This window comes from Haliotis cracherodii, unplaced genomic scaffold (assembly GCF_022045235.1).
Source record: "Haliotis cracherodii isolate W230 unplaced genomic scaffold, xgHalCrac1.p SCAF_14, whole genome shotgun sequence".
Classification (NCBI taxonomy): Eukaryota; Metazoa; Mollusca; class Gastropoda; order Lepetellida; family Haliotidae; genus Haliotis; species Haliotis cracherodii.
Window position 1 is genome coordinate 31,635,897 of NW_027266269.1, and position 25,863 is coordinate 31,661,759.

At 41.6% G+C, this 25,863-nt stretch overlaps 2 protein-coding genes across 3 annotated transcripts; both read right to left on the reverse strand.

The window, feature by feature from the left end:
* Positions 1 to 338: 338 nt before the first annotated feature.
* Positions 339 to 4,062, reverse strand: LOC139460717 (WAP four-disulfide core domain protein 3-like). Of its 2 annotated transcripts, none has more exons than XM_071242195.1 (3): positions 3,972 to 4,062; positions 2,412 to 2,717; positions 339 to 545 (listed from the first exon to the last, which is right to left on the reverse strand). In XM_071242195.1, exons 1-3 carry the CDS (start codon positions 4,006 to 4,008, stop codon positions 412 to 414), a joined length of 477 nt encoding a protein of 158 aa, XP_071098296.1. In that variant the 5' UTR covers positions 4,009 to 4,062; the 3' UTR covers positions 339 to 411. The 2 variants fall into 2 exon arrangements, with proteins under 2 accessions (XP_071098296.1, XP_071098295.1); XM_071242194.1 differs by having other exon boundaries at positions 2,412 to 2,720.
* Positions 4,063 to 4,690: 628 nt separating this feature from the next.
* Positions 4,691 to 25,387, reverse strand: LOC139460369 (mucin-2-like). Its single transcript, XM_071241861.1, has 15 exons — positions 25,324 to 25,387; positions 25,042 to 25,065; positions 23,008 to 23,046; positions 21,579 to 21,704; positions 20,113 to 20,136; positions 19,354 to 19,422; positions 15,927 to 15,971; positions 14,788 to 14,802; positions 14,218 to 14,256; positions 13,538 to 13,564; positions 11,944 to 11,967; positions 11,524 to 11,550; positions 7,051 to 11,037; positions 6,229 to 6,264; positions 4,691 to 4,752 (listed from the first exon to the last, which is right to left on the reverse strand). Exons 1-15 carry the CDS (start codon positions 25,385 to 25,387, stop codon positions 4,691 to 4,693), a joined length of 4,608 nt encoding a protein of 1,535 aa, XP_071097962.1.
* Between the last annotated feature and the right edge of the window lie 476 nt (positions 25,388 to 25,863).

Sequence of the window (25,863 nt, forward strand, 5' to 3'; positions counted from 1 at the left end):
TTGTATTTGATTCTGACCACTGGGCACCGTCATAGTATGGACTGCCATTTAATATTGTAAATATTCACTCTTGGTCTTCTGCCATTGTAATTGCTGTGCAGTAATTTTTATTTATTTGTAAACCTTGTGAATTTTCGTTATAGATTTGTTGATTGTATAGCACTTCTTGGTTGTTTGTTAGTTTCGCACAAAGTTCTTTTACGTGCAGATTTCTGGGTAAACATATTGTTTCAATCGGGGAGCCGACAAGTAACATTTGCCATTGGTATGACTGTGGTATTGATATTGGTATGACTGAATGATGACCTATATGATATATTTCAGTCTGTAAGTCTCAGTAAAAGTGGAAGTAATTTTATTCATTGTTTCAAAAGCTAATATTTTATTTCAACATGTCTGCATTCACATCATCTAGCCGAGGGTCCCGAGCAGCTTCTGCAGGTCCACAGGGAGTGCATTACTGTTGCAGCTGCACATGGGGCAGCCATCCGCTCCAGTAGCGAACCCGTTAGAGCAGTACATCTCACACAGCACCGGGGGGCACTCTGGGAAGGAACAGCAATGTTAAAACTAACACATAGATTTGGAGGAACTTCAACCAGATGTGACTAAATATGACCAACATTTGCAATGTGACCAATGAGAAACAATGTGTCCTAATGTGACCAAATGTGACCAATAACACCACTGTCACAAATGAGACTTAATTTCCCGAATAAGACTAAATGTGACCTATGAGATCAAATGTTTCCAATAAAACCACATGTTACCAATAAGACCAAATGTTGCCAATCAGACAAAATGTTACTAGTAAGACCACATGTCACCAATTAGATCATATATTACCAATAAAATCAACTGTTACCAATAAGACCAAATGTTACCTAAAATACCAAATGTCTCCAATAACACAAAATATTACTAATGAGACCAATATTACCAGGAAGACCAAATGTGACTGACATTGCATGATAGTCTCAAGTTAAACCTTTGCTGTTTCCAGAATGTTGATAATATAGGACGTTCTTTACTACATACAAGGGGTGGTCAGGTAGCCTAGTGGTTAAAGCGTTCGCTCGTCACGCCGAAGACCTGGGTTTGATTCCCGACATGGGTACAATGTGTGAAGCCCATTTCTGGTGTCCCCCGCCATAATATTCCTGGAATATTGCTAAAAGCGGCGTAAAATCAAACTCACTCACTCTTTACTACATGCATGTTCACTATCATTTTCTCCAGTCTGTGTAGGTGTTGGACGTGGGCAGTGAAGATAGCACCACAGGAATTATCCGCATTGAGAGGACTGCCAGATGACCTTTGTTGTCACACTGCTTATCAGTCGGTGTACAGAGCACCTTGAACGTGGTTACACCACTGAACAGTACATTACTTGCTTTGTCAGCATATAAACGTCAACTCATATTTCTACTTGTATTTTTCCTCATTCGACTTCTTTTGCTACTACAGTACGTGTGTCTGCAGATGACACAGGTAAATTGCAAATATCCAACAACTATGGCTGTAAATGAATACTCTGTAATTAATTTGAAGATAAGTCTGGTCAACAACAATCCCATGAAAAGGTTTTCTATAACGTTTTAACATCTTGCAATTAGTTTTTAGGCGAGAGGGGTGTAGTATCTACAGTAGGTAGCTCATAATTTTATCTAAATAAGGAAGTATAAAAAACTAATATATTGGGGGGAGTTCTGATTGCAAATACATAGAGCCGCGCTATTTTATCTTGAAAGTTTATACACCCTGCCGTTTGTGAGCGCCATGATATCTACATTCTAATGAATGTAAGGCATACGACTGCTTTTCGATTCAGACTATCATAAGAATGTGTTTACTGGTCAATATCAGTTGGTGATGATTCCGGGTGTTTTCGAAAGGGTAAACATTAATTGCCCCACTGCTGGCACCCGTCACAAACACATGCAAAGACAACTCACCTAAACTGTTCATCTACGGGACCAAATCGTAACAGTCAAAATAATCAATTGTTTGCACATCATTTTTGTCGCAGATGTCTAACATGAAACGTTCCTAAGGGGTTGAATGTTGTAACCATGATCAAGATACTTTTGATCATCTGATTAGATCAAGATGCTGCCCGTCCTTTTTATTTTAATTTGGCGGTCAGGGTTCTCTCAGTGTTCAGGATAAATAACCCCTTAAAACTACGGAATATTGTGAGGGACATTTCCATCCTTTCGCCATATCACTATCTACAACATTTGAAAGAAGCTTAATATGCCCACAGTGTGAGAATGCGAGACTGGTGAAGATTTCGCGTTCACGAAAAAATCGCATTTTCTCTTGAAAAGTTAATCGCACGAAAATGTCTCTTACAGTATTCCATATAAACATAATTAAAAGGCGTGTGGCCGCCACATGTAAATACATACTTGGTTCCACGATGCTTCTTCCTTTGAGCATCACACTCTGACAAGTATGTCCGCAGCCATTAGACATGCAGGCATATCCTGCGGGACACGAGTCCAAACGGCCACTTCCTGCGGGCGAGCACATCTCAACACAGGCCCCAAAAGACTCCCGTTTGCCCAGGATGACGGGTTGACACGTGTGACCACACCCATTGGACTGGCAGGTCTGACCATGTGGGCAACCACTGAAGAACCCAACGCCGACCACTGAACACTCCTCCACGCAGGCCCCGATCAACTGTCGCTTGAAAGGGACACCTTGTACCGCTGCTGAAAATAACCATGTGGTGACTTTAAGTCTTCTGTCGTATTATGGACGGAGGGGAAGCGTTCGTTCGCAAGGCCTCAGGCCCGAGTTCGATTCCCCACATGGGTACACAAGACAATATCTGGTGTTCCCTGCCATGATATTTCTGGGACATTGCTTAAAGCGGCCAAGAACGTACTCTTTCAGACTACTGGGTTGGCAAATGGACCACAACCATAGCCTCTACAGCATCTATCACACTGCGTTTGCCTAAGATCAGCTCCGACGGTGAGAAACCGCCTAAGAGAGACATGTCTTCGAGACAACAGACAGGCCCATGGTGTCATTTTGAGTGACCAAAATCGTCGACTACGACGTCAATTATGTCATGTCCTCAGAACATATTGTACCTCTTTGTTGTGCACATATGTTTATAGTTTGCCCCTAGGATTCATAAAGGGCAGGGTAACTTCATACAAAAAGGGCACTTCCTAAACTAAAATGGGCATGTTGGCGAGGATTAATGATAAAATAACAATATTAATTAAATTAAATGTTTGATAACTTTATTCTTAAGTTTCATTAGAAAAGTACTCTTAGTTTAATTCAAGAATTCAATGTGAGAATAATGTTTTAAGATCTTCATTTATCATCATGATTCATGCCATACTATTGTCCTTACATATTTCTCCCCACAAAAAGTCAGTCAACAAGGTCAACAAGTCAATTAGTTCAAAGGTCCACTATAGACACATTTTATAACATTTTGACAAACTCTACATCATTCCACAAATAAGGTCTTGTGACGATCCGGGTTAGAATAGGTCTACAGCAATCTATGCTTGCCGTAAAAAGTGACAAGTCACGTCTTTAGGGGCGACAAACGGGATCGGGTGGTCAGGCTCGCTGACTTGGTTGATGCATGTATTCGTATTCCATTTGCGTGGTTCGTGATGTCAATCAGTGAATAGCCTTCTTCAGACGCGATTTATTACAGACCGCCGTCATATAGCTGGAATATTGCAGAGTGCGGCGTTAAACAACAATCAAAGCAACCTACCACAAGTGAGATTTATTATGAATCTCACCACATGCTTACATAGACACAGCTGTTTAGCGTACACACAAAAACACTATCACAAATTCAACAAAATATTCACAATGTTCGGACTAGAGTCTGAGCAGCCTCAAGAGACAAAATTCCAATCACCCTTTCCAGACCAGCCATGTGTATATTCAGACGTATAAGATGCAGTTTAATATAAAATACATACCAGCACAGATCCCCAACACAACTATAGCTGCAATCATCTTGACTTGTTCACAAATGTAATAGTGCTGCTCTATTTCAACCAAACCATAGTGTAGGTGCGACAAGATAAGATAAGATACGTCTGTGTCACGAGGTCAGATTTGATCATGTTCAAAACACGGGAATCTGGCCAAGTACTAAGCAGGAATATCGATCATCTGATATCTTTCAAATATGGTCACAAGCCAATCCCTTCCACTGATTTACTCGCCTGAACTAATAATAAAAGAGACCAGTGTACCCGCTTCGTCTGTTGTATATTTGGATCAAAGCGTTGTTAATAGTTCAGAGTGACAATAAAGAAGCAAGACAAGAAGGATGACTTTCAATAGTCCATGTTCCCTTTTTGTAAAGCAGTATCCCAGCTCCAGCCTTTGGTGTCCACATTTCAGAACTTGTGAGGTGCAATCGAGCACGCTCTTACTTCAGCGTCATATGATCACAATTTTGTCGGATGCCATTCCCTTTTTTGACTTGCATCATGTGTTCAAGTGTTTGGTCAGGTGAACACTTGATTTGCCTTTGCATGTGAGTGGTAGCATCGGTATGGAAGAATATCATTCAATAATTGTCACGTTTTCACTATTTGATTATGATTCATGAACACTAGCTTATGATATAGTCGGAATTACACATTGGACTCAGAAGATTCACAAACACATGCTTATGAAATAGTAGGAATCACAGTTTGGACTCTTCTTTCAGAAGAGAATTATAGAAAGGTTTGTGTCGCTTTTGTGTTCCTGGAAAAGATTACAGACGCAGTTAATGTGAAAGTCCAGTGTTTTATCGGTTGTTGTCCCACTGTGTTAACAGCGGAAAAGGTCTGTTCTGATGGTTTGTTTGATCCAAAGGCCGCGGTGCTATAGAATATAACAAGCAGCGTAAAGCTTCACTCACTCATACATTGTTACATTTACAAGTTGCGTGTCTTCAAAATGACGCGTGTTTTCCCAAGTACACGTTCAAATGGAAACACGACACAATGTTGACGATAATTACATTTTATTAAGATGAAATAGAATCCATTATATGTTTGTACAAATCAAATATAGGTTGATTCAGTAGACATAACAGTTAAGTGAGCGGCGGATCCATGCTTGTTTAACGGTGTGTGTGTGTGTGTGTGTGTGTGTGTTTTGGGGGGTTGGGTATTTGGGGGTGGGGCAGGGGGGGAGGGGGTGCTTTGAGGAGGATGCAATATTAACTACAGTGTGTGTGTAGAGCCTGTGGTTGGAGTGGGTGGGGCATAGTGACGAGAGTCGGGGTAGGGGCGGGGGTGTTTCATAATAGCAGTGGCAGATAATGATCAGTTACTATTTATTTCAGTCATATAATCACATCTTTTGGGGCTCATGATACTTGTATCTATTTCTTTCGAACACCATTACACGACACCCCACCCCCACCCGCACACACACTCCCAAACCTTGGTTCGTAGAGCTTGGATCCGCCACTGAATCACTATTTAAGAAACATGTACAGGAACCATGCGGTGCCAACACTGGGAAACACAGCCCGGTTGTAGTCTTCATATACAGACAGGTGTACAGGGCATCTCGCGATGTACCTCCCTCCGCCCAGCAGCAGTTAGCCTGTAAACAAATACACTGTTGATCATGCCATGCATCATTGACTCGGTTGACCCTAAATTTTCAGCTTTACACGCTTTAAATAGAGTTTTGTGATATGACGGTGTGTTTGTTGTTGAACACCGCACTCTTCCATCTATATGACGGAGGTTTGTAAATAATCGAGCCTGGACAAGACAATCCAGTGCTTGACATCATAAACATCGACCCACGCAATTGGGATACCATGACATGCATGATCCATAGTCGCCTTTTGCGGCAAGCATGGATGGCTGACGACCAATTTTACCCCGAGTTCGAACCCGGATTTTCACGAGGGCTTGCTTAATGTGGAGTGATATGATTCAGTTTTCGATGGCGATGACAAACATAATCATAAATATGGGACTAAGTGAATCGAATCCACGATCATCGGATTCTGGCTCGATTAAGGGACGCAACTCGATTAAAGACGCCTTTGGCTACTAGTCCATCCATGTGTAAAAACATAGGCACCCACAAACATGATCTGTCCCTTTCCTTGTAAATTTTGGAAAATACTGATCTAAAAAACAATGTTAAAGACACTTCAAGATATCACTCGAGATCATGTGGCATGTTTAGACACAGGGACTCAAGGTAACGTACCTTTTGGCTGGATGGCTCTTGGAGTTGGTTGGCCCGCTGGAAAGAACGAGGTACACATGCCATTAGCAAGGAACCTATTAGTGTATGGTTTAATGAGTTTCTTATTTGGTATCACAGTTAGATCCCCAGTTACATGACAAGGCTTGTCAAGCTGTGTCAGTTGATTGTCTGTCTAGGCCATATAACAGGAATATTGGTGAGTGAGTGTGGTTTTACACTGCTTTAAGCAATATTCCAGCAATATCATACCAGGGGGACACCGGAAAAGGGCTTCACACATTGCACCCATGTGAGGAATCGAACCCGGGTCTTCGGCATGACGAGAAAAAGGCTTTTACCACAAGGGTACCCCACCGCCCAAGTGGGGCAATGAAACAACAAATCAACCAACAAACAATGAAAGCGTTCGATGTATGAGGTCGAGGGAAGACGTGATTGATTTGAGTGGATTATGAGAGGAGAGCCCAAAAGCTATCCAACATTGGTGTTAGTCACAAGTACGGGTATTGTGCGGACAAGGAACAATCCTAATCAGGTTATATGGGATTCGAACAGACGATCGAAAGATCCTCGCACACCTACAGGACGTTCAAAGTGGTTCGTGCACGATTGTCCTTTGGGAAAGACCATCTACTACTACTACCACTAATAGCAAATACAGAAAACAATCTCCCACTTGAACACTATTAGCAAATAAAGACACAAATTTAAGATAGACCTTACATTGAAAAACATAACTTGTAAGACACTAATCAATACTGGCTCACTCACTCAGCCACTCCCCCCACCACTCACTCACTCACTCACTCACTCGACACTTACTTTTCATTTGTCGAATCTCTAACTTGCCAGATGTTGGATGCTGAGGCCGGGGATTAGCTGACGTCAGCTTAATCTGATTGGCGGGGTTCCCTACACGCAAGGTCTGATGAGTCTTGGCCGCCGCTGTGAAACTCCCAAGAGTAGAGTACAGTAGAGGACGATGCTGGGCTGACGTCGGCGCTGGTTGTGGTAACATTGAACGATGGCGCGGATGTGGGTGTGCAGCAGGATGGCGGGAAGCTGTGTGATGATGACCCTTTTGACCAACTGCTCTTGGAATCGTTGAAGGGTGTACGGCTTGTGTCTGTCTGGTCAGTATTGCAGATGCTAGTTTACTAATGCCACTATTCAATGCAGAAAGCTGACCTCGTGGGTGTTCAGTTGAGGCTATGGCATTGGATCTAGATGGGGGTCTCTGTGGTAGCGGGGTTGACCGTGGAGAATGTGCTGTGTGTTTCTGGTGGGGACGAGTCACGGAAGGATGGCCTGGTCTTCCTTTAGGTTCACTGCTAGGATGACTGTGGGGCACAGTTGGTTTGCCACCATGTGGTCTTGTCTTGGACAAAGTGTTTCTCACTTGGACAGACTCTGGAGGATGAGCTGATGGTACAGATGCTGCAATAGTATAAGGAACATTCTTTCCTCCAGTACTTGCCCGATGTGAGCCTGGGACGGGTCTAGTTGTCACTTTAGATGAATGTCTCGGGTTGCCCTGACCTCCAAGGGCTGTTGGCAAACCTGGCTTTAGACCATGAACTCTCGGCATTCCAGGGTGGTTGATGAAGTGGTGAGTTGGACGTAACCCTTTGTGTAATGCATTTCGAAACGTATTGTGTACAGTTTTATGAGGTAATGTCGGTTTGGTGAAATTTCGTCTGCGGAAAGTTGGTAGTGGTGTGACTCTATGTGGATGCACCCTAACAGGCTGCCTTTGAGGAAAGTGGTTTCTTGGTAAAACAGCCTGGCTCCCAAATCGTTGGGAATTAGCCATGGTTTGCTTGTTAACGGGGAAGGCTCGAAGTGGCTGCACCGCACGCTGAGGATACTGATACTGTACACCCGTTGTTCTCGTATTCAGGGGAAATTTGGGAGCTGGTGTAGCGTACAACCCGGACATGTTTCGGACTGAAGTCTGCATTGGCGTGTGTTGTCTCATGGTCTGAGCATTGTTGATGAAAGACGACCGGCGTGGCAAGCTGGAGTGCCTTCTTCCTGGAGGTATTGTAGGTTGTTGAGTAAGAACTGGTTTTACCGTGATTCCTATATTGCTTCCCATTTGCTTCAAAGCAAGATGGCCGTGTTGTGGTTCACCAGTACCAGAAAACTGCATTTGGTCACTTAGTTCAATTCCACCTCTCACGTTCAGATGTCCCTGGGCGCGTGGGTCAAACCTATTTTGTGCTAGGACCAATGACTGCCCGATCAATGTAGGGTTCCTACCCGCACTGTTAAGATAATCTGTGTAGTGTGACGTCGTAAATTCTGTATCTAATACATTAACTTGTGACGTTGTAGGCGGTGAAGTAGTTGTAACTGTCGTCGGCGTCTGGATAGTGGTAAGAGGTGCTGGTGAAGACGCAGTGGCTGTCGATGCGGTTACACGTATTGTAGACACGGGCACCGGTATTGACGTTGTTGCTGTAGGTGTGGCTGACTTAGGTGTCTGACTCAAGCGTTCGGTGGTCGGATGTGTGTTGACGAAAGGATTTGTTGTTACCGATTTTCTAGTCTGCGAATCAACATTCTCTTGGGCAATCATCTGTAGTCTGTCCATATTCTGAATCTGAGCGTCAAACTGCTGGTGTCTTTGATTAAACACCTCTTGGTACGAACTGGACTGGACTATGGTTGAAGATGTAGCGTTTTCCTGAAGAGGCTTCGTCAGGTTGTGGCCCTCGGTAACAGTTCCCATGGCTGGTGGTCCTTCGGTCTTTTGCTGGACTGAACTGTTCGTGGTTGCCGACGTTGAGCTTTTTTCAGTGGGAATTGCTGTTGGTTCCGCTGTTGGGTCTGCTGTTGACGGTAAAATTGTTGTTTCAGTTGAACTTGCTGTTGTCGGTACCAGTTCTGCAGTAGAACTTGTTGATGTCGGTATCAGTTCTGCAGTTGAAGTAATCAGCTTCGATGTACCTTCAGTGGTAGGCTGCCTTAACGGAAAACGAGGGTTCGGATTTGGTTTAATATGACTTGGCCTTTGACCCATGGTGTAATTGGGTCTGACATTCCATACAGACCGGTATCTGTCTCTTTGTAGGAGATACTCAGGTCTGATATTTACCTGTCTGTCTCGATATAGTGATGCTCTCTCGGGATTCAGTTTCTGTGAACGTGGGTTCATGTGTAGCAGTGGGGAAGACGATGATGGACGTGACGTTGCCTGTGTTGGTAGCGGAGTAGCTTCCTCAACCTTCTTAGAAGACGGTAACATAGAAACTGACAGTGTCGTCAACTTCTCACTGGTTGTGGTAGGTGGTTGTGTCGATGTGGTTTGTGAGGTCGATGGTGGTGTGGTCCAGGGCTGTGTGACTTGTGCATGTGTGGTTGATGACAATTTTGTTGGTTGTGTGATCGGTGCTTGTGTTGTTGGATCGTATAGGGTTGACGTAGCTGGGGTTAGTGTGGTTATTTTCCTGGCTGTTTGGCCCATCTGATATAGAGAGTTCTGGCTCTGCTGAAGCACTAAACCTCCGTGTATATAGTCAGAACCTACAGTGCCTGAAGCGACTTGGTTCAGTGGTGGGTTAAAGTCATAATACCCCTGGTAATAAGGAGCCTGCGTAAAATAGTCTGGGTACACAGTCTGGGGAATGGGGTAGTAGGTCACCGGAGAAGCATAGCCCCATGACTGTGTTGTGAATTGTGGCGCCTGTCTCAGGCCATACAAGTTACCGGCATCCAGATAGGGAGAACTTGTAACAGAAATGTATGGGTCTGGAATTGCATCAGGGATGCCGGATCTAATTCTTACGCCATTAAGTTTAACTGAGTTGAGGTTAAATATAGATGGTCCTTCCGCTGCTTGGGTTAACGCATCCAACGGTGTGGGCGGTTGTACAGCGTGCGGTTTTGTCTGTTGTGGTGCTGCTGTGGATGGGGACATAGTGGAAACGATTCCTGCCGTTTTGTTTGATTTCAAAACAGTTCCAAACCTTGCTCCATTCTGCACAGCCTGTCTCATGGATTCTATCTGAGGATTAGGATTTGGATTTAGGATTATTGCAGAGTTGGATTGCCCAAATTGATTGTATCCTACATCCGGGGCCTTGATACCTTGTAAGTTATATAACCCAGTGTTCGACTGTACGTATAACTGATTAAATCCCGAGGCTGGTTTATGCACAGGTTGGGACACACCCCTTACAGACGAGGCCTGGGAACCAGTTCGGGCTAAACTACTGGACGCTACAGGCCTTCCGCTTTGAACTACCCCTCGTGATGTAAAAGAAGATGATTGCTTCGTGGGAATATTTCCCGAACCCTGATATGGCATTGAATTATAGTGTGTCAGGTTGGGCTGATTTTGTTGTGAGACACTAGTCTGATGAAAGGCAGGGGAAACCGGGACGGTGTGTTTGTACTTGACACCAGTGCTGGGCTGCGGCTTTGTGTTTAACAAACCTCCTGCTGAAGGAGACACCGACTGAGGTGAGGAGGGGACTTGGGGGTTTGGCGCATGGACATTCGTAGGCAGAGACTGATGTGTAGGACCGACATAAGGTCTGACATTAGTCGTTAAATGGCTGCCTGGAAGTCGACTTGCAAGACGTGAGTGTGGTGCAGTGTGTGTGTTGTGAGTGCTGTGTGTGTTGTGTGTGCTGTGTGTGTTGTGTGTGTGTTGTCCATGAGGAGGCCTGCTTTGAAAGCCAGAAGCTGGGTAGTGAGTCTTGACATTAGACTGAGTGGGATGGGCTGGCTCCTGGGTGAATCTACTGTGAATTGGTTTCAAATTATTCCGTTGCTGAGTCGGGAACACCGACAATGTTTTGTCTGAAATGAAATAAGCGAACAATAATCCCATGAGACATGTGTTGTGAATTTGATCTATGTACAAGCCGTCAGCATAAACATACATGTATATAAAAAAAAGTTCCTAAATGTAAAAATCTATTTATCCTCAGTAAATATAAAGAATAATGCCAGATGACAACCAATCTCGACCAGAAGCCGAACCAGATTCCATCGGGCGTGAAAGGCAAAATAGCTGTTGGATGTCTGAAAACCAGCGTTGACATCAGGCTTTCGGGTCTTACCGGTGGTTAAAGTAAAGTATTAATACTAATACGTTACAACATATGTAACCCTCGATCTTTGAGAAGCATTTACAAGTGGGGTATGCCTTGGCAACTTACGTCATACAGCACTTGCTTGATGTAAGAGTCTACATCGACACGTTCTTAATATCAGATTACGTGATGTTCACCACCTATACAATCTTGTCATCAGTAATGTGACATCGTCATTAGAAATACTCACCAAAGGTAGCCTTGAGCTTTTTCCATGCTACAAAAGAATAGATTCTATTGGTGATATTTCTGCAATCCATTTATGAACACCACAACCAATTGCAAGATTAGTGTTCAATGTGAAACGTAAACGCCAAAGAATAATTAGTCAAGAGATTCTATTAGGCCTTAAAGGCACACTAGTGGTGAATATGTTCAAATGGATCAGTGAAAATCAGTGATAGTACCAGGTGCTATACTAAGAACAAAATAAAAGGATAATATTCACATTAGTGTCCAAAACATAATCACAATTTGTTTTATAAAGAACACACTATTAAACGACACAGAGAATTACCCATGTGGCAAGGGGCGCCTGTACGTTTGTTTGTAAAAGATATTCATGGAATTGGCAGTGACAATATAATAATTAGTAATTCTGAATTCTTACCATGTTTGTCTGGACCAACGGGACCTGAAACAGCGCAGTGGTATGTTCAGGGATATGTTATGGTGTTTATGAAAATAAACATGTTCTCCTTAGTTTTGAAACAGAACTGATCTTAACATCACAAAGTAGACACAATTTATGGATAAACATCCCGCCCCATCGACATCAGAATCAAAGAGCACAAAACCTCAACCATCAAATCAGACAGTAAATCAGCCATCTCGGACCATATCAGCAACTGTCCTAATCACAACACTGGGACTACGTCTAAATCCTCTCCAACAACCTCCATGATTTCACTAAAGGAAAACTAACAGAAGCAGTTCACATTTGCCGCAACAAGCCATCAATCAACAGAGATCGAGGCTATTTCATCCCATCCGCCTACTATGGACTCATTAACCAAAAATCACATCCTGTTTAATTGGCTTCATGTCCAATTGGCATCCCCCTATGTGTTCTCTGTCCATCGTGTTGTGACAGTATTATCCTTCTGTTGTTGTCACTCCTCCTCCTGTTGTCCCACGCATGTATACAATTGTTGTAACTGTAAACCCTCTAATGTTCATCCTTCACCTACTGTATATATCCTGTACAATGTTCCTCATTCAGTCTTGATTGCAACGGTTTAAGAATCTATACCGAAACGTCGCTTTTTACAGAAGTTGTTATCCATAAATTGTATCTACTTTGTCATCCATCAACTTGTAATGCCTATCAAACAAATGATCTTAACCGAAACGTCGCTTTTTACAGAAGTGGTTATCCATAAATTGTATCTACTTTGTCATCCATCAACTTCTCTGCCTATCAAACAAATGTTCTTAACATATTTAGTCAATTGTCTTTCTTTTCTCGTTTTAGTAGAAAAGGATATGTAGCCATACAATACACCAATGCGATACGGAACCTGATTAGTTTGACTAACAACAGAAGAAATATTACACTATTACACTTCTATACAACACTTGTACAGTTTACAAATGTAGCATAGTCAATGTATCTAGAAACCTTTTTATTTACACCCATATTATAACAATGTGGTATGGCATTTTAATTTGTTAAAAAATAGCAAAGTAGAATAAAAACTTTTATCCACTAATTGTTTTCATTTTAACAGGAGCACGCGGCCGCGTCATAACAAAAGTCGTTAAAATATGGTACTTGTTGTTACCCTGTCTGGCAATCGACACTAATGGTCTTAAACAAGGATGGATCGTCTCGGAGTCAGTAGACTGTGTCTGAGTAGGGTATTCATGTTCAACTGCGGCATGGTATCTCAGTGGGCTTAGCACTATAAAACCGGCATAAGTCCGGACTAGTACACGCAGCCACACACAAACACCGACACACACACACACACACACACACACACACACACACACACACACACACACACACACACACACACACACACACACACACACACACACACACACACACACACACACACACACGTGCATGTGCGTTGCTATATAAGTGCAATAATCTTGGACGCGCGACGTTAAAGCCACTTTCACCTCGAAAGGAGCAGGAGATGAATCAGATATCAAGTCTCACATACGCATTTGTTTGAATAATGTCTACAACGTACCTTTTGGTTCATTCCCTAGTCTTGGATCTGGAAAATATGATCATATGACAGAACAAAACAACTGAATCGGTGATAGCATCTTTACGTTCCAGTGTTCGCATTAACACATGTTCAACTATCGAAACCTGCGCTACAACGTGGCAACGATATAAATAAATTATTCCTTATTTTCCCCTAAATCCACATTTCTAGACGAAATAAATAAATTTAGCAAATCAATCTGTTTAGATTCAGGATTCACAGAATGCATCTTGTTTCAAGAATAATGACAATAAAACTAGCATAAATGAAAGAGAATGCTTGACAATATTTATACCATTAATGTTGATATATTTCAAAACAGATTAATGACCATTTAAATAGTGTACTTGGCCTCAGGATCTTGAGTCAGATTTTTTTAAACCATTGCTCACTGGCATCAATCACGTTTCTCTGAAAGAAGTAGCAAATCATATTTCTTGGTCCCACAACCCATTATTTGCTCCAGCATCTCCAGTTTGACCTAGAACCCGGGGACACAATATCTTGGGACTGATTGTCGGGAACAAATTTATTTTCTCCAAAACCATAGGTCCCCTTAAGAATATCAAACGGTCGCACGTTCGTGTATATGACATCATTAATTAGCTGGACACGTTAGTATAGCAACACATGAAGTATAGCTACAGAAGTATACTCACACATATACCGTTTAGGCTTCTCTGTGACCGTCGGGGTTGCTATAAAAATGAATGATGCTATATCCTGATAAATGTATTGGCTTCGGAAGCGTTAACCATGTCTCTATGACAGACATCATTTAGATCACGAAATATATGTACTTAAAACATCGTTCATGAATTTCATATAGCAAACAGTCCTTAACAAATTACGGTGTCACTTTCATGAAGGATTTGTCATGATGACTTCAAAATACTTAGCCCACGTTGCATTAATTTATGCCTGCTTCCTCCAATGTTTTACTTAAACAATATAAAGTCGTGCAATATAAATGTAATCTGTGTTTTACTACTTCATTGTTTCAACCTAGCACATCCGCGATTCAGCATAGACCACCTTCAATACGGGACAAACTGCAGAACGTTGGATTGGTATTTCCAATACTTTATTTCGTTAATGACGACACGTATAAATAAAAAGAGTTTGTTAGTATTTCCACTTCTTTGCGAACGTTTTTGTTTGTCTAACACCGTGACATGTCTGACGTTTCCTCAAACCCAGACAACGCCATCTATGCTAGAGTCACTTACGCCCGAGGAGCTGCCCTGCAAGAAAGGACGAACATCAGGACCATCTCCAAGTAATCATTTCACAACACAACACACAAGTACACACTGCATACAACGAAACCTCGTCAACGCGAACTCGAACTTACAGCGTCTAAGGCGATATGCTTTATGTTACAGTATTTAAGCCATCAATGACACAAAAACACGTTGATTGGCTTCTTCACACAATGCCTCGTGTTTATGGAGCGTATTAGTATGCCTGACATATCGTAGCGGTTTTCTCAACAGGAATATATTCCAGCGGTACCCCATAACCGGCTCTCCGCTTCACACACATTATTTATCGACAGTTTGACTGAAGTCGACTTCGAGATAAAGAGGTTTCAATGTATATATAAAACGATGTTAATTTTGATGTCGGATACGATCGAATAAATTACCATTCATATATCCATCATATTATAAAAGCGATAAATAATCAAATCAATTTTTTTTAAATTTCCATAATGAAGTTAATTTATCTGTAAACATATTTATTATATTATAATTGCTGTTTTTTATCTTACAACACCACGAGACTTTCAATCGGTACTGACGTTGTCAATGCTATTATGTAAGTATTCTTCAATTGAGAAAGATGTCGAAACAAATGGCAAATGTGAGTTAAAGGTTTTCCACCAACATGTCTTGCTGGTGATGTGATGTGTGAGATAGCAAACACCAACACAACGAGGTACCCAGGGACCTAAGAATCTACAGTACGTCAGCATGGCTGCACTGCTTGAACCGTCTCACATTTACAAATTCAGCTTTTCGTATACAGCAATTTTGCCGGCCGAACGCTTCAGGTAAACCATTTATGAATTTCTGACTCCAGGTTTGACAAACAGCTTTCAGTCGTTGGGTAATAGTGATTACTGTTAGGGTACGGTTATCCTAGAACACCTAGTGTCATCCTAATATTCATCATAAACAAATGCTTATGATACGATCGGAATCATATAATGGACCCTGCTTTAAGCAGATATTTCCTATGGTTATTGTAAGGGTTTTATTTCGAGACGTGACATGAGCTATGGGAAATGGCAGTGTATCGCATCACATTGCTGCTAGTGGCTGAGGTACTGTAGATTCCAGCAATAGTTGGGACAGAAACTTACATCCCCCTTGGAGCGGATCCGGTCCTAGCATAGACGGCATCTGGGCTAGAAACAGGCATAGACACGTGTGTTTAAGGATAGACATATGTGTACAAGGATAGACACGTGTGTACAGGGATAGACACGTGTGTGCAAGGATAGACACGTGTGTACAAGGATAGACACGTGTGTACAAGGATAGACATATGTGTACAAGGATAGACACGTTGGTACAAGGATAGACACGTGTGTACAAGGATAGACACGTGTGTGCAAAGATAGACGTGTGAACTAGGTTAAAAACGCGTGTAAAGGATAGACACGTGCCTACAAGGGTAGACACGTGTGTTTAAGGATAGACACGTGTGTACAAGGATAGACACGTGTGTACAAGGATAGACACCTATGTACAAGGACAGACACCCGTGTATAAGGATAGACACCTGTGTACAAGGACAGACACATGTGAGTAAAGGATAGACACCTGTGTACAAGGACAGACACCTATGTACAAGTACAGACACCTGTGTACAAGGATAGACACCTGTGTGCAAGTATAGACACGTGTGTACAAGGATAGACACATGTGAGTAAAGGATAGACACCTGTGTACAAGGACAGACACCTATGTACAAGTATAGACACCTGTGTACAAGGATAGACACCTGTGTGCAAGTATAGACACGTGTGTACAAGGCTAGACACATGTGTGTAAAGGATAGACACCTGTGTACACGGACAGACACCTGTGTACAAGGATAGACACGTGTGTACAAGGATATGTAGATAACATATGGCTTGCCATGACCCGCGTATATCATGGAACGACCTGATACCGCCATGAGGTCAGGGGATCATATGTAATCTTGCTATTTGTAAGGTTCTGTATTTCATATATTTTAATCCTAGGAGTGAAACGACAGTATGTATCACTGATTGATTGAGGCAGACAGAACGCTTCAAAAGTCCCTGGCAATATGCCTGGTTGACCTACTAAACATAAATTTTCTTAAGTTTTGTTAAAGTTTCTAACTTTTCACGATTAGTGAGTGAGTGAGTGAGTATGGTTTTACACCGCTTTGGGCAATATTCCAGCAATATCACAGCGGGGGACACCAGAAATGGGCTTCACACATTGTACCCATGTCGGGAATGAAACCTGGGTTTTCGGCGTGACGAGCGAACGCTTTAACCACTAGGCTACCCGACTGCCCCTTTTAACGATTAGTAGTATAAGGGCATTAAATAGAAAACGACGACACATGCATAATCATGTCGTATTTGATTGTACAATGACACCCACTTGAAGTGCTGGGGCTCTGGTGGGCCAGTTGCCTTTGCCGACAAAACCTACTTTGCAGAGTTGAAGCCCTTATATGTACCCGGATCATATGAGTTGGGATTCGAGTGAGTGAGTTTGGTTTTACGCCGTTTTTAGCAATATTCCAGCAATATCACGGCGGGGGACACCAGAAATGGGCTTCACACATTGTACCCATGTCAGGAATCGAACCCGGGTCTTCGGCGTGACGAGCGAACGCTTTAACCACTAGGCTACCCGACCGCCCCAGCTGGGATTCGAGTCCCCGATTATTATCCTTGGTTTGCCGTGCTAGTAGGTTTCACCGAAATGATAAATGCGTAAGACCTGCACCACAGTGGGATTTCAACTTCTGAATCCACTGCGCATTGCACATATACAGTCTATATGAAGTGAGTGAGTGAGTGTGGTGCAATATTACAGCAATATCTTGGCGGGGGACACCAGAAATGGGCTTCACACATTGTATACATGTCGGGAAACGAACCCAGGTCTTCGACGAGACGAGTGAACGCTTTAACCACTAGGCTACCCGACCTCCCCATCATGAATTGAAAATGTCGTAGCTGTGTATATATACACCTCGTCAAAAGTATCGCGCCATCAATATGTTTTGAGAATCAGAAAACAAATGGATAGGGAGAAGCTGGAAAGCGAAGTAAAAGCAATACTTTAGGGTATTTTTTTCTGAATTATAGGGGAAAATGAGCATTAGCAAGAAAAACACAACTTTATTCCCCAGCGACTACAAGGACTGTAATTTGGGATATATAGAGGCAGGATAAGTATGGTAACGTTCAGGGATGAGAAGTACAGATCAACACGTACTTGTCTCAGTAACGTTGTACCTGTGTCACAGTTAAATAAATCATCAACAGTGTAAGTCACTATCTGGTATAGCCACCCCGTCCACGGATCCCACCCGCAAGACGTCTCCTCATGTCTGATCCCCAACAGAGGGATGTGATGCCATTGTTGGTGCAATGCCTTGGCCAATCCTTGGAGATTCTGTTCTGCATCGTGTCTGGTTCTAACCCTATGTCCCAGCTGATCCCATAGCTGCTCGATTGGATACAGGTCTGGTCTTGGTAAAGACCAAGGCAGAGTCCCTATGGTGTTGTTTTGGCGATAGACACAGCTCGGTGAGGTCGGGTATTGTCGCCCATGGCAAGTGCAGGGTTATCCAAATGAGGAACAACAAAAAACGTCCAAGCTGGTATATTAGTTCTTTGGTCCGTTTAATGTCCCCTGAACTGTGACCAAATTAAGTTTACAATCAATGTAGTAACATCCCCATACCATCACTGAGCCGCCACCATACGCCACTGTTTCTTGGATAATGAGAGGTTCCCCTTTGCCTCCAGACATGAGTCCTACCATCAGGGGGGTGCAATTAAAAACGACTCTCGTCAGACCAACAAATCCTCCTCCATGACCTCAAGTTCTAGTGTGTGCTCGAGCCTGATACCAGGCTTAAGGGTCCCACATGTGTTGGGGTGAGGAGTGGACGTCTTATTGGTCTCCTGGCCTTCATCCTGATGCATTCAGTCGACGCCTGGAGGTGGTAAGGGACTCTTTGTTGTAGGTATGGCGGTGATGACGAAGAACAGTGCAAGTCCTGATCTCGGAAAGTCCCTCACATGTTCAGTCAATGTGTCTTTTCTAATGAGTCGACTGATTACAGCATGATTAATGATCAACACGGTGGCAATGGCCCGATATAACATGCCAGTTTGGTGCATGTCAATGATTTGCCAACTTTGATTTTCTGGGATAGTTCGCTTAGGCATTTCAGTAACTGTTACAGTCGGTCCATAGACAGACTTTCAAATTGGTAGAACTTCCATTCAACTAATAGCAGTAAAAGCGCATCACCTTTCTTTCATCAAACATGAAACTCTTTATAGAGACCCCTTCGGTATGCATACGGCTCGCAGGTAAGGTGGCTAACATTCTACAGGCAGATTATATGTCAACACACAGTGCACATATGAAAATCTCTACATTCAAAATGAACTCGCAATTACATTTCAAATTTGTGATACTTTTGACGAGGTGTATAGAATCACAAAGGTAATGATATTTCTTGTCAGCAAATGCTTTTCTGAAAGATATAACTATACTTACATCTCCATTGCGCTGACGCAATCCGGGCCGCTAGAGGGCGCTGGAAGTAAGGCATCTCATTGTACTCCGCTGAAACAAGATGCGCATCACATGTACACAAGGCTTGATGATGCAGATTCAGTCCGCTACACTACTGTCCAAAACAAACTTCCCCACGACCGGTAAACTGTCGCAACGTGATTGTACACTTCCGAACAAATCAAACGTCCCGCTGCCGACAGTATCGCAAACTATTCGGAACATGGCGATAGAAATTAATATTGTTGCTGTATATATTTGAAAAGGAAATGTATTGTCTTTGTCTTTAACGTCAGACATGTCTGTCATTATCTGACTAGAGTATCGACCATGCGTATATATACAAAGTGGCCCACCTATATCTATGTAGGATACACCTACTTTATTACCCACGTGGTACTACGAAAACAGGCAACACAATGATGCAAAATGACGGCGGTCTAGAAATAATCGAGTCTGGACCAGACAATCCACTGATTGATAACATGAACTTCGATCTTCGCAATTTGGATATGATGACATGCATTTACCAAGCCAGTGGGCTTGACCACCCGATCCCGTTATTCGCCTCTCACAACAAGCATAGTCGTCTATTACGACAAGCATTGGTTGCTGAAGACCTATTCTAATCATGATCTTCTTGGGTTTCTTCTTTTAAGAGAAGGATGGACTTCAGATATGTAATTAGTTCCCACTGACTCAAAGATGCAGACATTGTTCAGTAGAATCGGTAACACATACCTAGTTGGTCTAAGGACATCAGTGCTGTAACACAAACAGAGAATTTCTATTGATATTAACATGGCACAGAATCTTTATCAAACTAAACAATTGTATACAGAGAAGGGAAATTATGTTATCAGAACAGCATGTTCATGAAAACGTTTTGAACAAATATGAATGTTTATCCATTGCTCTACCAAACATGAAAGTGGTCCTTATTTTACGAAACGAGTGTTGATGTTGTCCCACATCAAGCTGACACGCCGTGATATAACTGGAATAATGTTAACAGCGGCGTTAAATCCAACTCACTCCCAGCTTAATATCCCAACTTGATAATCTGCTGTAGTAAAGCCGTGTTTACTCTTATATTGAAAACCGTGTTGACATGACGTCAATAAGCATTACGCCAATAATGGTGTTTGTCATTCGTAAAAGATTGTGTCACTTAACAATAGCAATGCTATAAAAAGATACGCGTTACGTGATCATTACATCTCTGTTTCGTATGGAGTTGAGTTACCGCATTCGACATAATAAGCGCCCAGGGCGCTCTCAAAATTAGAAATAGGGGGCTCTTATTAGAATGGTATTTTGGTGAAAAAAAAACCGAGTTGAAAGATAAATTTCGTGGTTTATGCTGACAGCCTGAAATGTTTATATACGACAGATATATTTTTCCAGAATTTAATTGCCGATAACTAAGGGTGCATATAACACACGAGTGCGTATTATACACGAATAAATAAGTCTTGTGTACATTGATCAATCGAAAGGGGTGCTAATTGGGATTGTATATTTGATAAGCCAATATATTAATAAATATCGCCGTGGGCGCTTATTAGAGCGAGGCGTTTATTACGTCGAATACGGTATCTTGTATATCCTAAACTATTTGTATGATGTTATGTTAAGCACCGAGTATCCCCGAGTACTGGCTGGAAGTATGAATAGAACAGAGGCCACATGAAGACGAGCAACTCATACCAGTTATCTTATGTTTTAGGTGTTTTAATTTTTGCATTCAGTAAACGCAAGCAACAACACCCGTTTAATATTCGTTTTAAATAACTGCCCAAACACGGTTCATTTGACGATTCAGATTTTAGCCTAAACATGTGCTGATCAATCACGATCATCTCGTGACGAAAACAGGCGTTCGTGAAAACTGAGCACCGGTCACAAACACATGAAAAGTTCAAGAAGAGGAATTGCATCATTATTGTCATTGATTGGAAATGTCCTCCACAATCATGTCTACAACAAAGCGTTTTGAAAGCTGTAGTTAGGCCTTGAATGTTGCAACCCTGATTAAACAACTTTTGAGAAAGAGTCATATGACGCTTTTATAAATCTTCGAAGAACGATCATTCTCGATTGTATCTCAAACATTGTCAAATGTAGACAGCACAGCTGACTGAATATAGGTCCAGTATTCGAGGACATGCGCTCTATCAAGTCAAAAGATCATGTTGTATACGTACGGAATCCCCCTGGCATACCCACACCCCCCGTTCCTCGAGGTGCAGCACTCCTTCCGGCCCCGCTACCCCCTATTCCTCTTTGGCCCATTCCTCCCCCCATTCCTCCTAGCTCCATGCCAAATCCTCCTGTTTAAAGACAAACGTTTCAAGAGTTAAAACCATTATAATGTATAGTGCCGAATGCTGATTCCTACTAATGTCTTTGGTTTGTTCGTTTGTTGTTTGACGCCGCACTCCGCAATATTACAGCTATATGACAGCGGTCTGTAAATAGTCGAGGATGGACCAGACAATCCAGTGATTGACATCATTAGCATCGACCCACGCAAGTGGGATACAATGACACGTATCAACCAAGTCAGCGAGTCTGACCACCCAATCCCGTTTGTCGCCTCTTATGACAAGCATAGTCGCCTTTTACGGCAGATTCCTGCTTATGACTTAAATTGTCATAACGTACCAGTGCCTCACCTGCACGGCCATATGTTAAAATAACGTTACAATATATATGTTCTTCACGACCAGAAGTTGAAATAACGTTGTAATGTATCTGTTCTATACGACAATACATGTGCTCTAAACAGCCAGAAGAAGCAACGTCGATGGAATAGATGTAATCTAACAATTATACAATGATAACGAGGTTATATTGTCGCTGACTTCAGGTGACGGAAATTGACATTGCAGACACAGATGTATCTACATTAGTTCGGCACCCATGAACATTCGGTCTTGTCTTCAGCAACCCATGCTTGTCGTAAAAGTCGGCTGACGGGATCGGGTTGTCAGGCTCTGTGACTCGGTTGAAGCATATGCATGTCATCGCATCCCAGTGGCAAAAATCGATGTTCATGATGTCAAGCATTGGATTGTCTGGTCCAGACTCGATTATTTACAGACCGCCGTCATATAGATGGAATATTGCTGAGTGCGGCGTTTAGAAACGATCAAACCGAAACAGATTCTATGCTCCAAGAACGAAACAACAGAAGCAGTCTCGGGGCAGGGTGTTGCCTCGGCGCCTTCAGTAGCTATGCTGCACCGGAGACACGAGTGACCAAATCGTCAAATACCGCCGTCATACATTTGGAATAGTGCGGCGTTAAACAACAAGACCCGTGAAGATCCGGGGTAGAATAGGTCTTCAGCAACCCATGCTTGCCGTAAAAAGGCGACTATGCTTGTTGTAAAAGGCGACAAACGGGATCGGGTGGTCAGGCTCGCTGACTTGGTTGATGCATGTCATCGATCCCTATTGCGTGGATCGATGCTCATGATGTCAAGCACTGGATTGTCTGGTCCAGACTCGATTATTTACAGACCGCCGTCATATAGCTGGAATATTGCTGAGTGCGGCGTAAAACATCAAACCAACCAACCAACGTTAAACAACAAACAAGCAGACAGACAGTAGCTCGATATAACTTACCTCCACCCATGAATCCTGGCCCGGCCAAAGCTGACTCCACTGGAACACAAACAATGAAGGGCTAATGGAACCCCGATAATATACCCCGCCAACATGTGGCGTTGTTTGGTGGTTGTCATTTAACAATGCAGCATATGTTACGTGCTCAGCATGATATGGCTAAAGGTACAAGGTTAATTCCATTTGCCATTGACGACACCTTAGTAAGAAAAACAAACCTTCTATGTTTGGTATCTATATCCTATCAGGCCTATCATCAATATTTTTTTTGTATTTATGAATTCAGTAACACAACTACTCATTCATTTTGTTCTTAATGTGACGAGATACATAAATGTAAACTAACAAATTGTGAATATTGTACACATTGCATTGAACTGTGAATATTGCACACAGTGTATTGAGATGTGAATATTGTTCACATTGCATTAATCTGTGAATATTGAACACAGTGTATTGAGATTTGAATATTGTTCACATTGCATTGAACTGTGAATATTGCACACAGAGTATTGAGAGGTGAATATTGTTGACGTTGCATTGAACTGTGAATACAGCAAACAGTGTATTTGGATGTGAATATTGTTAACATTGCATTGAACTGTGAATATTGCACACAGTGTATTGAGAGGTGAATATTGTTCAAATTGCATTGAACTGTGAATATTTAACACAGTGTATTGAGATGTGACTATTGTTCAGATTTCATTGAATTGTGAATATTGCACACAGTGTATTGAGATGTGAATATTGTTAACATTGTATTCAACTGTGAATATTGCACACAGTGTATTGAGATGTGAATATTGTTCAAATTGCATTGAACTGTGAATATTGCACACAGTGTATTGAGATGTGAATATTGTTCACATTGCATTGAACTGCGAATATGTAACACATGCTATTGAACTTTGATTATTGTATACTTTGTATTGAACTGTGAAGAGTGTTCTCATTGCATAGAGTTTGAATATTGTACATATTGTATTTAACTGTGAATAGTGTTCTCATTGCATTGAAATGTGAATATTATGTACTTTGTATTGAACTGTGAATATTGTACATATTGTATTGAGATGTGAATATTGTACATTTTGTTTTAAATTGTGAATATTGTACATATTGTATTGAATTGTGAACAGTGTACACTTTGTTTTGAATTGTGAATATTGTACATATTGTATTTAACTGTGAATATTGTACATATTGTATTTAACTGTGAATATTGTACACTTTGTATTGGATTTTGAATATTGTACATATTGTATTGAGATGTGAATATTGTACATATTGTATTGAATTGTGAATATTGTACATATTGTATTGAGATGTGAATATTGTACGCTTTGTATTGAATTGTGAATATTGTACATATTGTATTGAATTGTGAATATTGTACATTTCTATTGAATTTTGAATATTGTACATATTGTATTGAAATGTGAATATTATACACTTTGTATTGAACTGTGAATATTGTACATATTGTACTGAGATGTGAATATTGTACACTTTGTATTGAATTGTGAATATTGTAGACTTTGTATTGAATTGTGAATATTGTACATATTGTATTGAACTGTGAATAGTGTTTACATTGTATTGAACTGGGAACATTGCACACTAATATTATATCGCATAGGTTTAGCTGTGATCCACAACATGTTCGTGAATGTGCCATAGCCAATACTTACTTAAAGGACTGCCTAGCAGTTCCCCTGAAATCATTGTTTAGTTAAATATAAATAGTGTTATGACATACACTATAAATCGTTGGGACAATGCATAAACCTGCCCAACATGTAAAACATCATCCATCCAAGATATGAAAAAAATATGATTCTTAAATTAATTTTAATACTAGTTTACATCTTACCATTACGTTATGTATAATATTTTGGTTGTATGTATAATACATACTTCATGCATAATGGACAATTAAACAATCTTTGTTCATGCCTCGCGTTTTAACGTTGTAGTCACGTTGACTCAACAAGGAATTACAATACTTATAACGCATGCAGTCATAGTTACCTCCGCCCCATTGTCCGGTAACACCTGGAAATTGAATCAACGTTATTGGTAACAAACTCAGGTACATTTTATAATGCACCAACATTGTACAAATGACTTTCATAAACATGACAGTTACACAAACATACTTTACTTAATGCCTTTGCGGAATGCCTCATACATTTGAGCTGGAACATAAGCTCCCAGCCTGTTCACAACAATTGCTGGAGATATTTGATGTCAGGTAAAATCACAAATGCACACCTACTAATTATTGAAAAATATAAATAAGCGTAAACCTACCTTTCAATGTCAACAAAACGACTATCGGCTGCACAAGAATCCTCACTGATACCATATTGACCATTTCCACGTCGGCGCGAGAAGGACCTCCTGTGTCATCTCCCTCGTTAATCGGTCGTGACACGTGACATTTTAATTGTCACGTCAAACAAAGGGTGTTTTCCTTCTTGCATAGCATCCGCGCACGTCACAGGAATAGAGACACCAACAGCAAAGAATTTTTATGATATTGCTCCATATCAGCACTTACGATATGTCACTGCTGTGAATCATAGTTCATGGTGTACCGTTAGACCCCGCTAATCCGGACTGTGCCGTCCTTAGCGAACTCGCCCGGTTTGACAGATTTACGGATTAACTTATTAAAGAAACTTAATACTTTTATTTCCTTTTATATTGATGATTGTTCTCCACTGTATTAGTTCGGTAGGCATTCTTTTCGGATTAAACGGGTCCAGATTAACAAGGTTCACCTGGACAGGTGACATATGTCTGACAAAGCTTCCATTTTTAACTTACATCCAGCTGTAATAATCAATT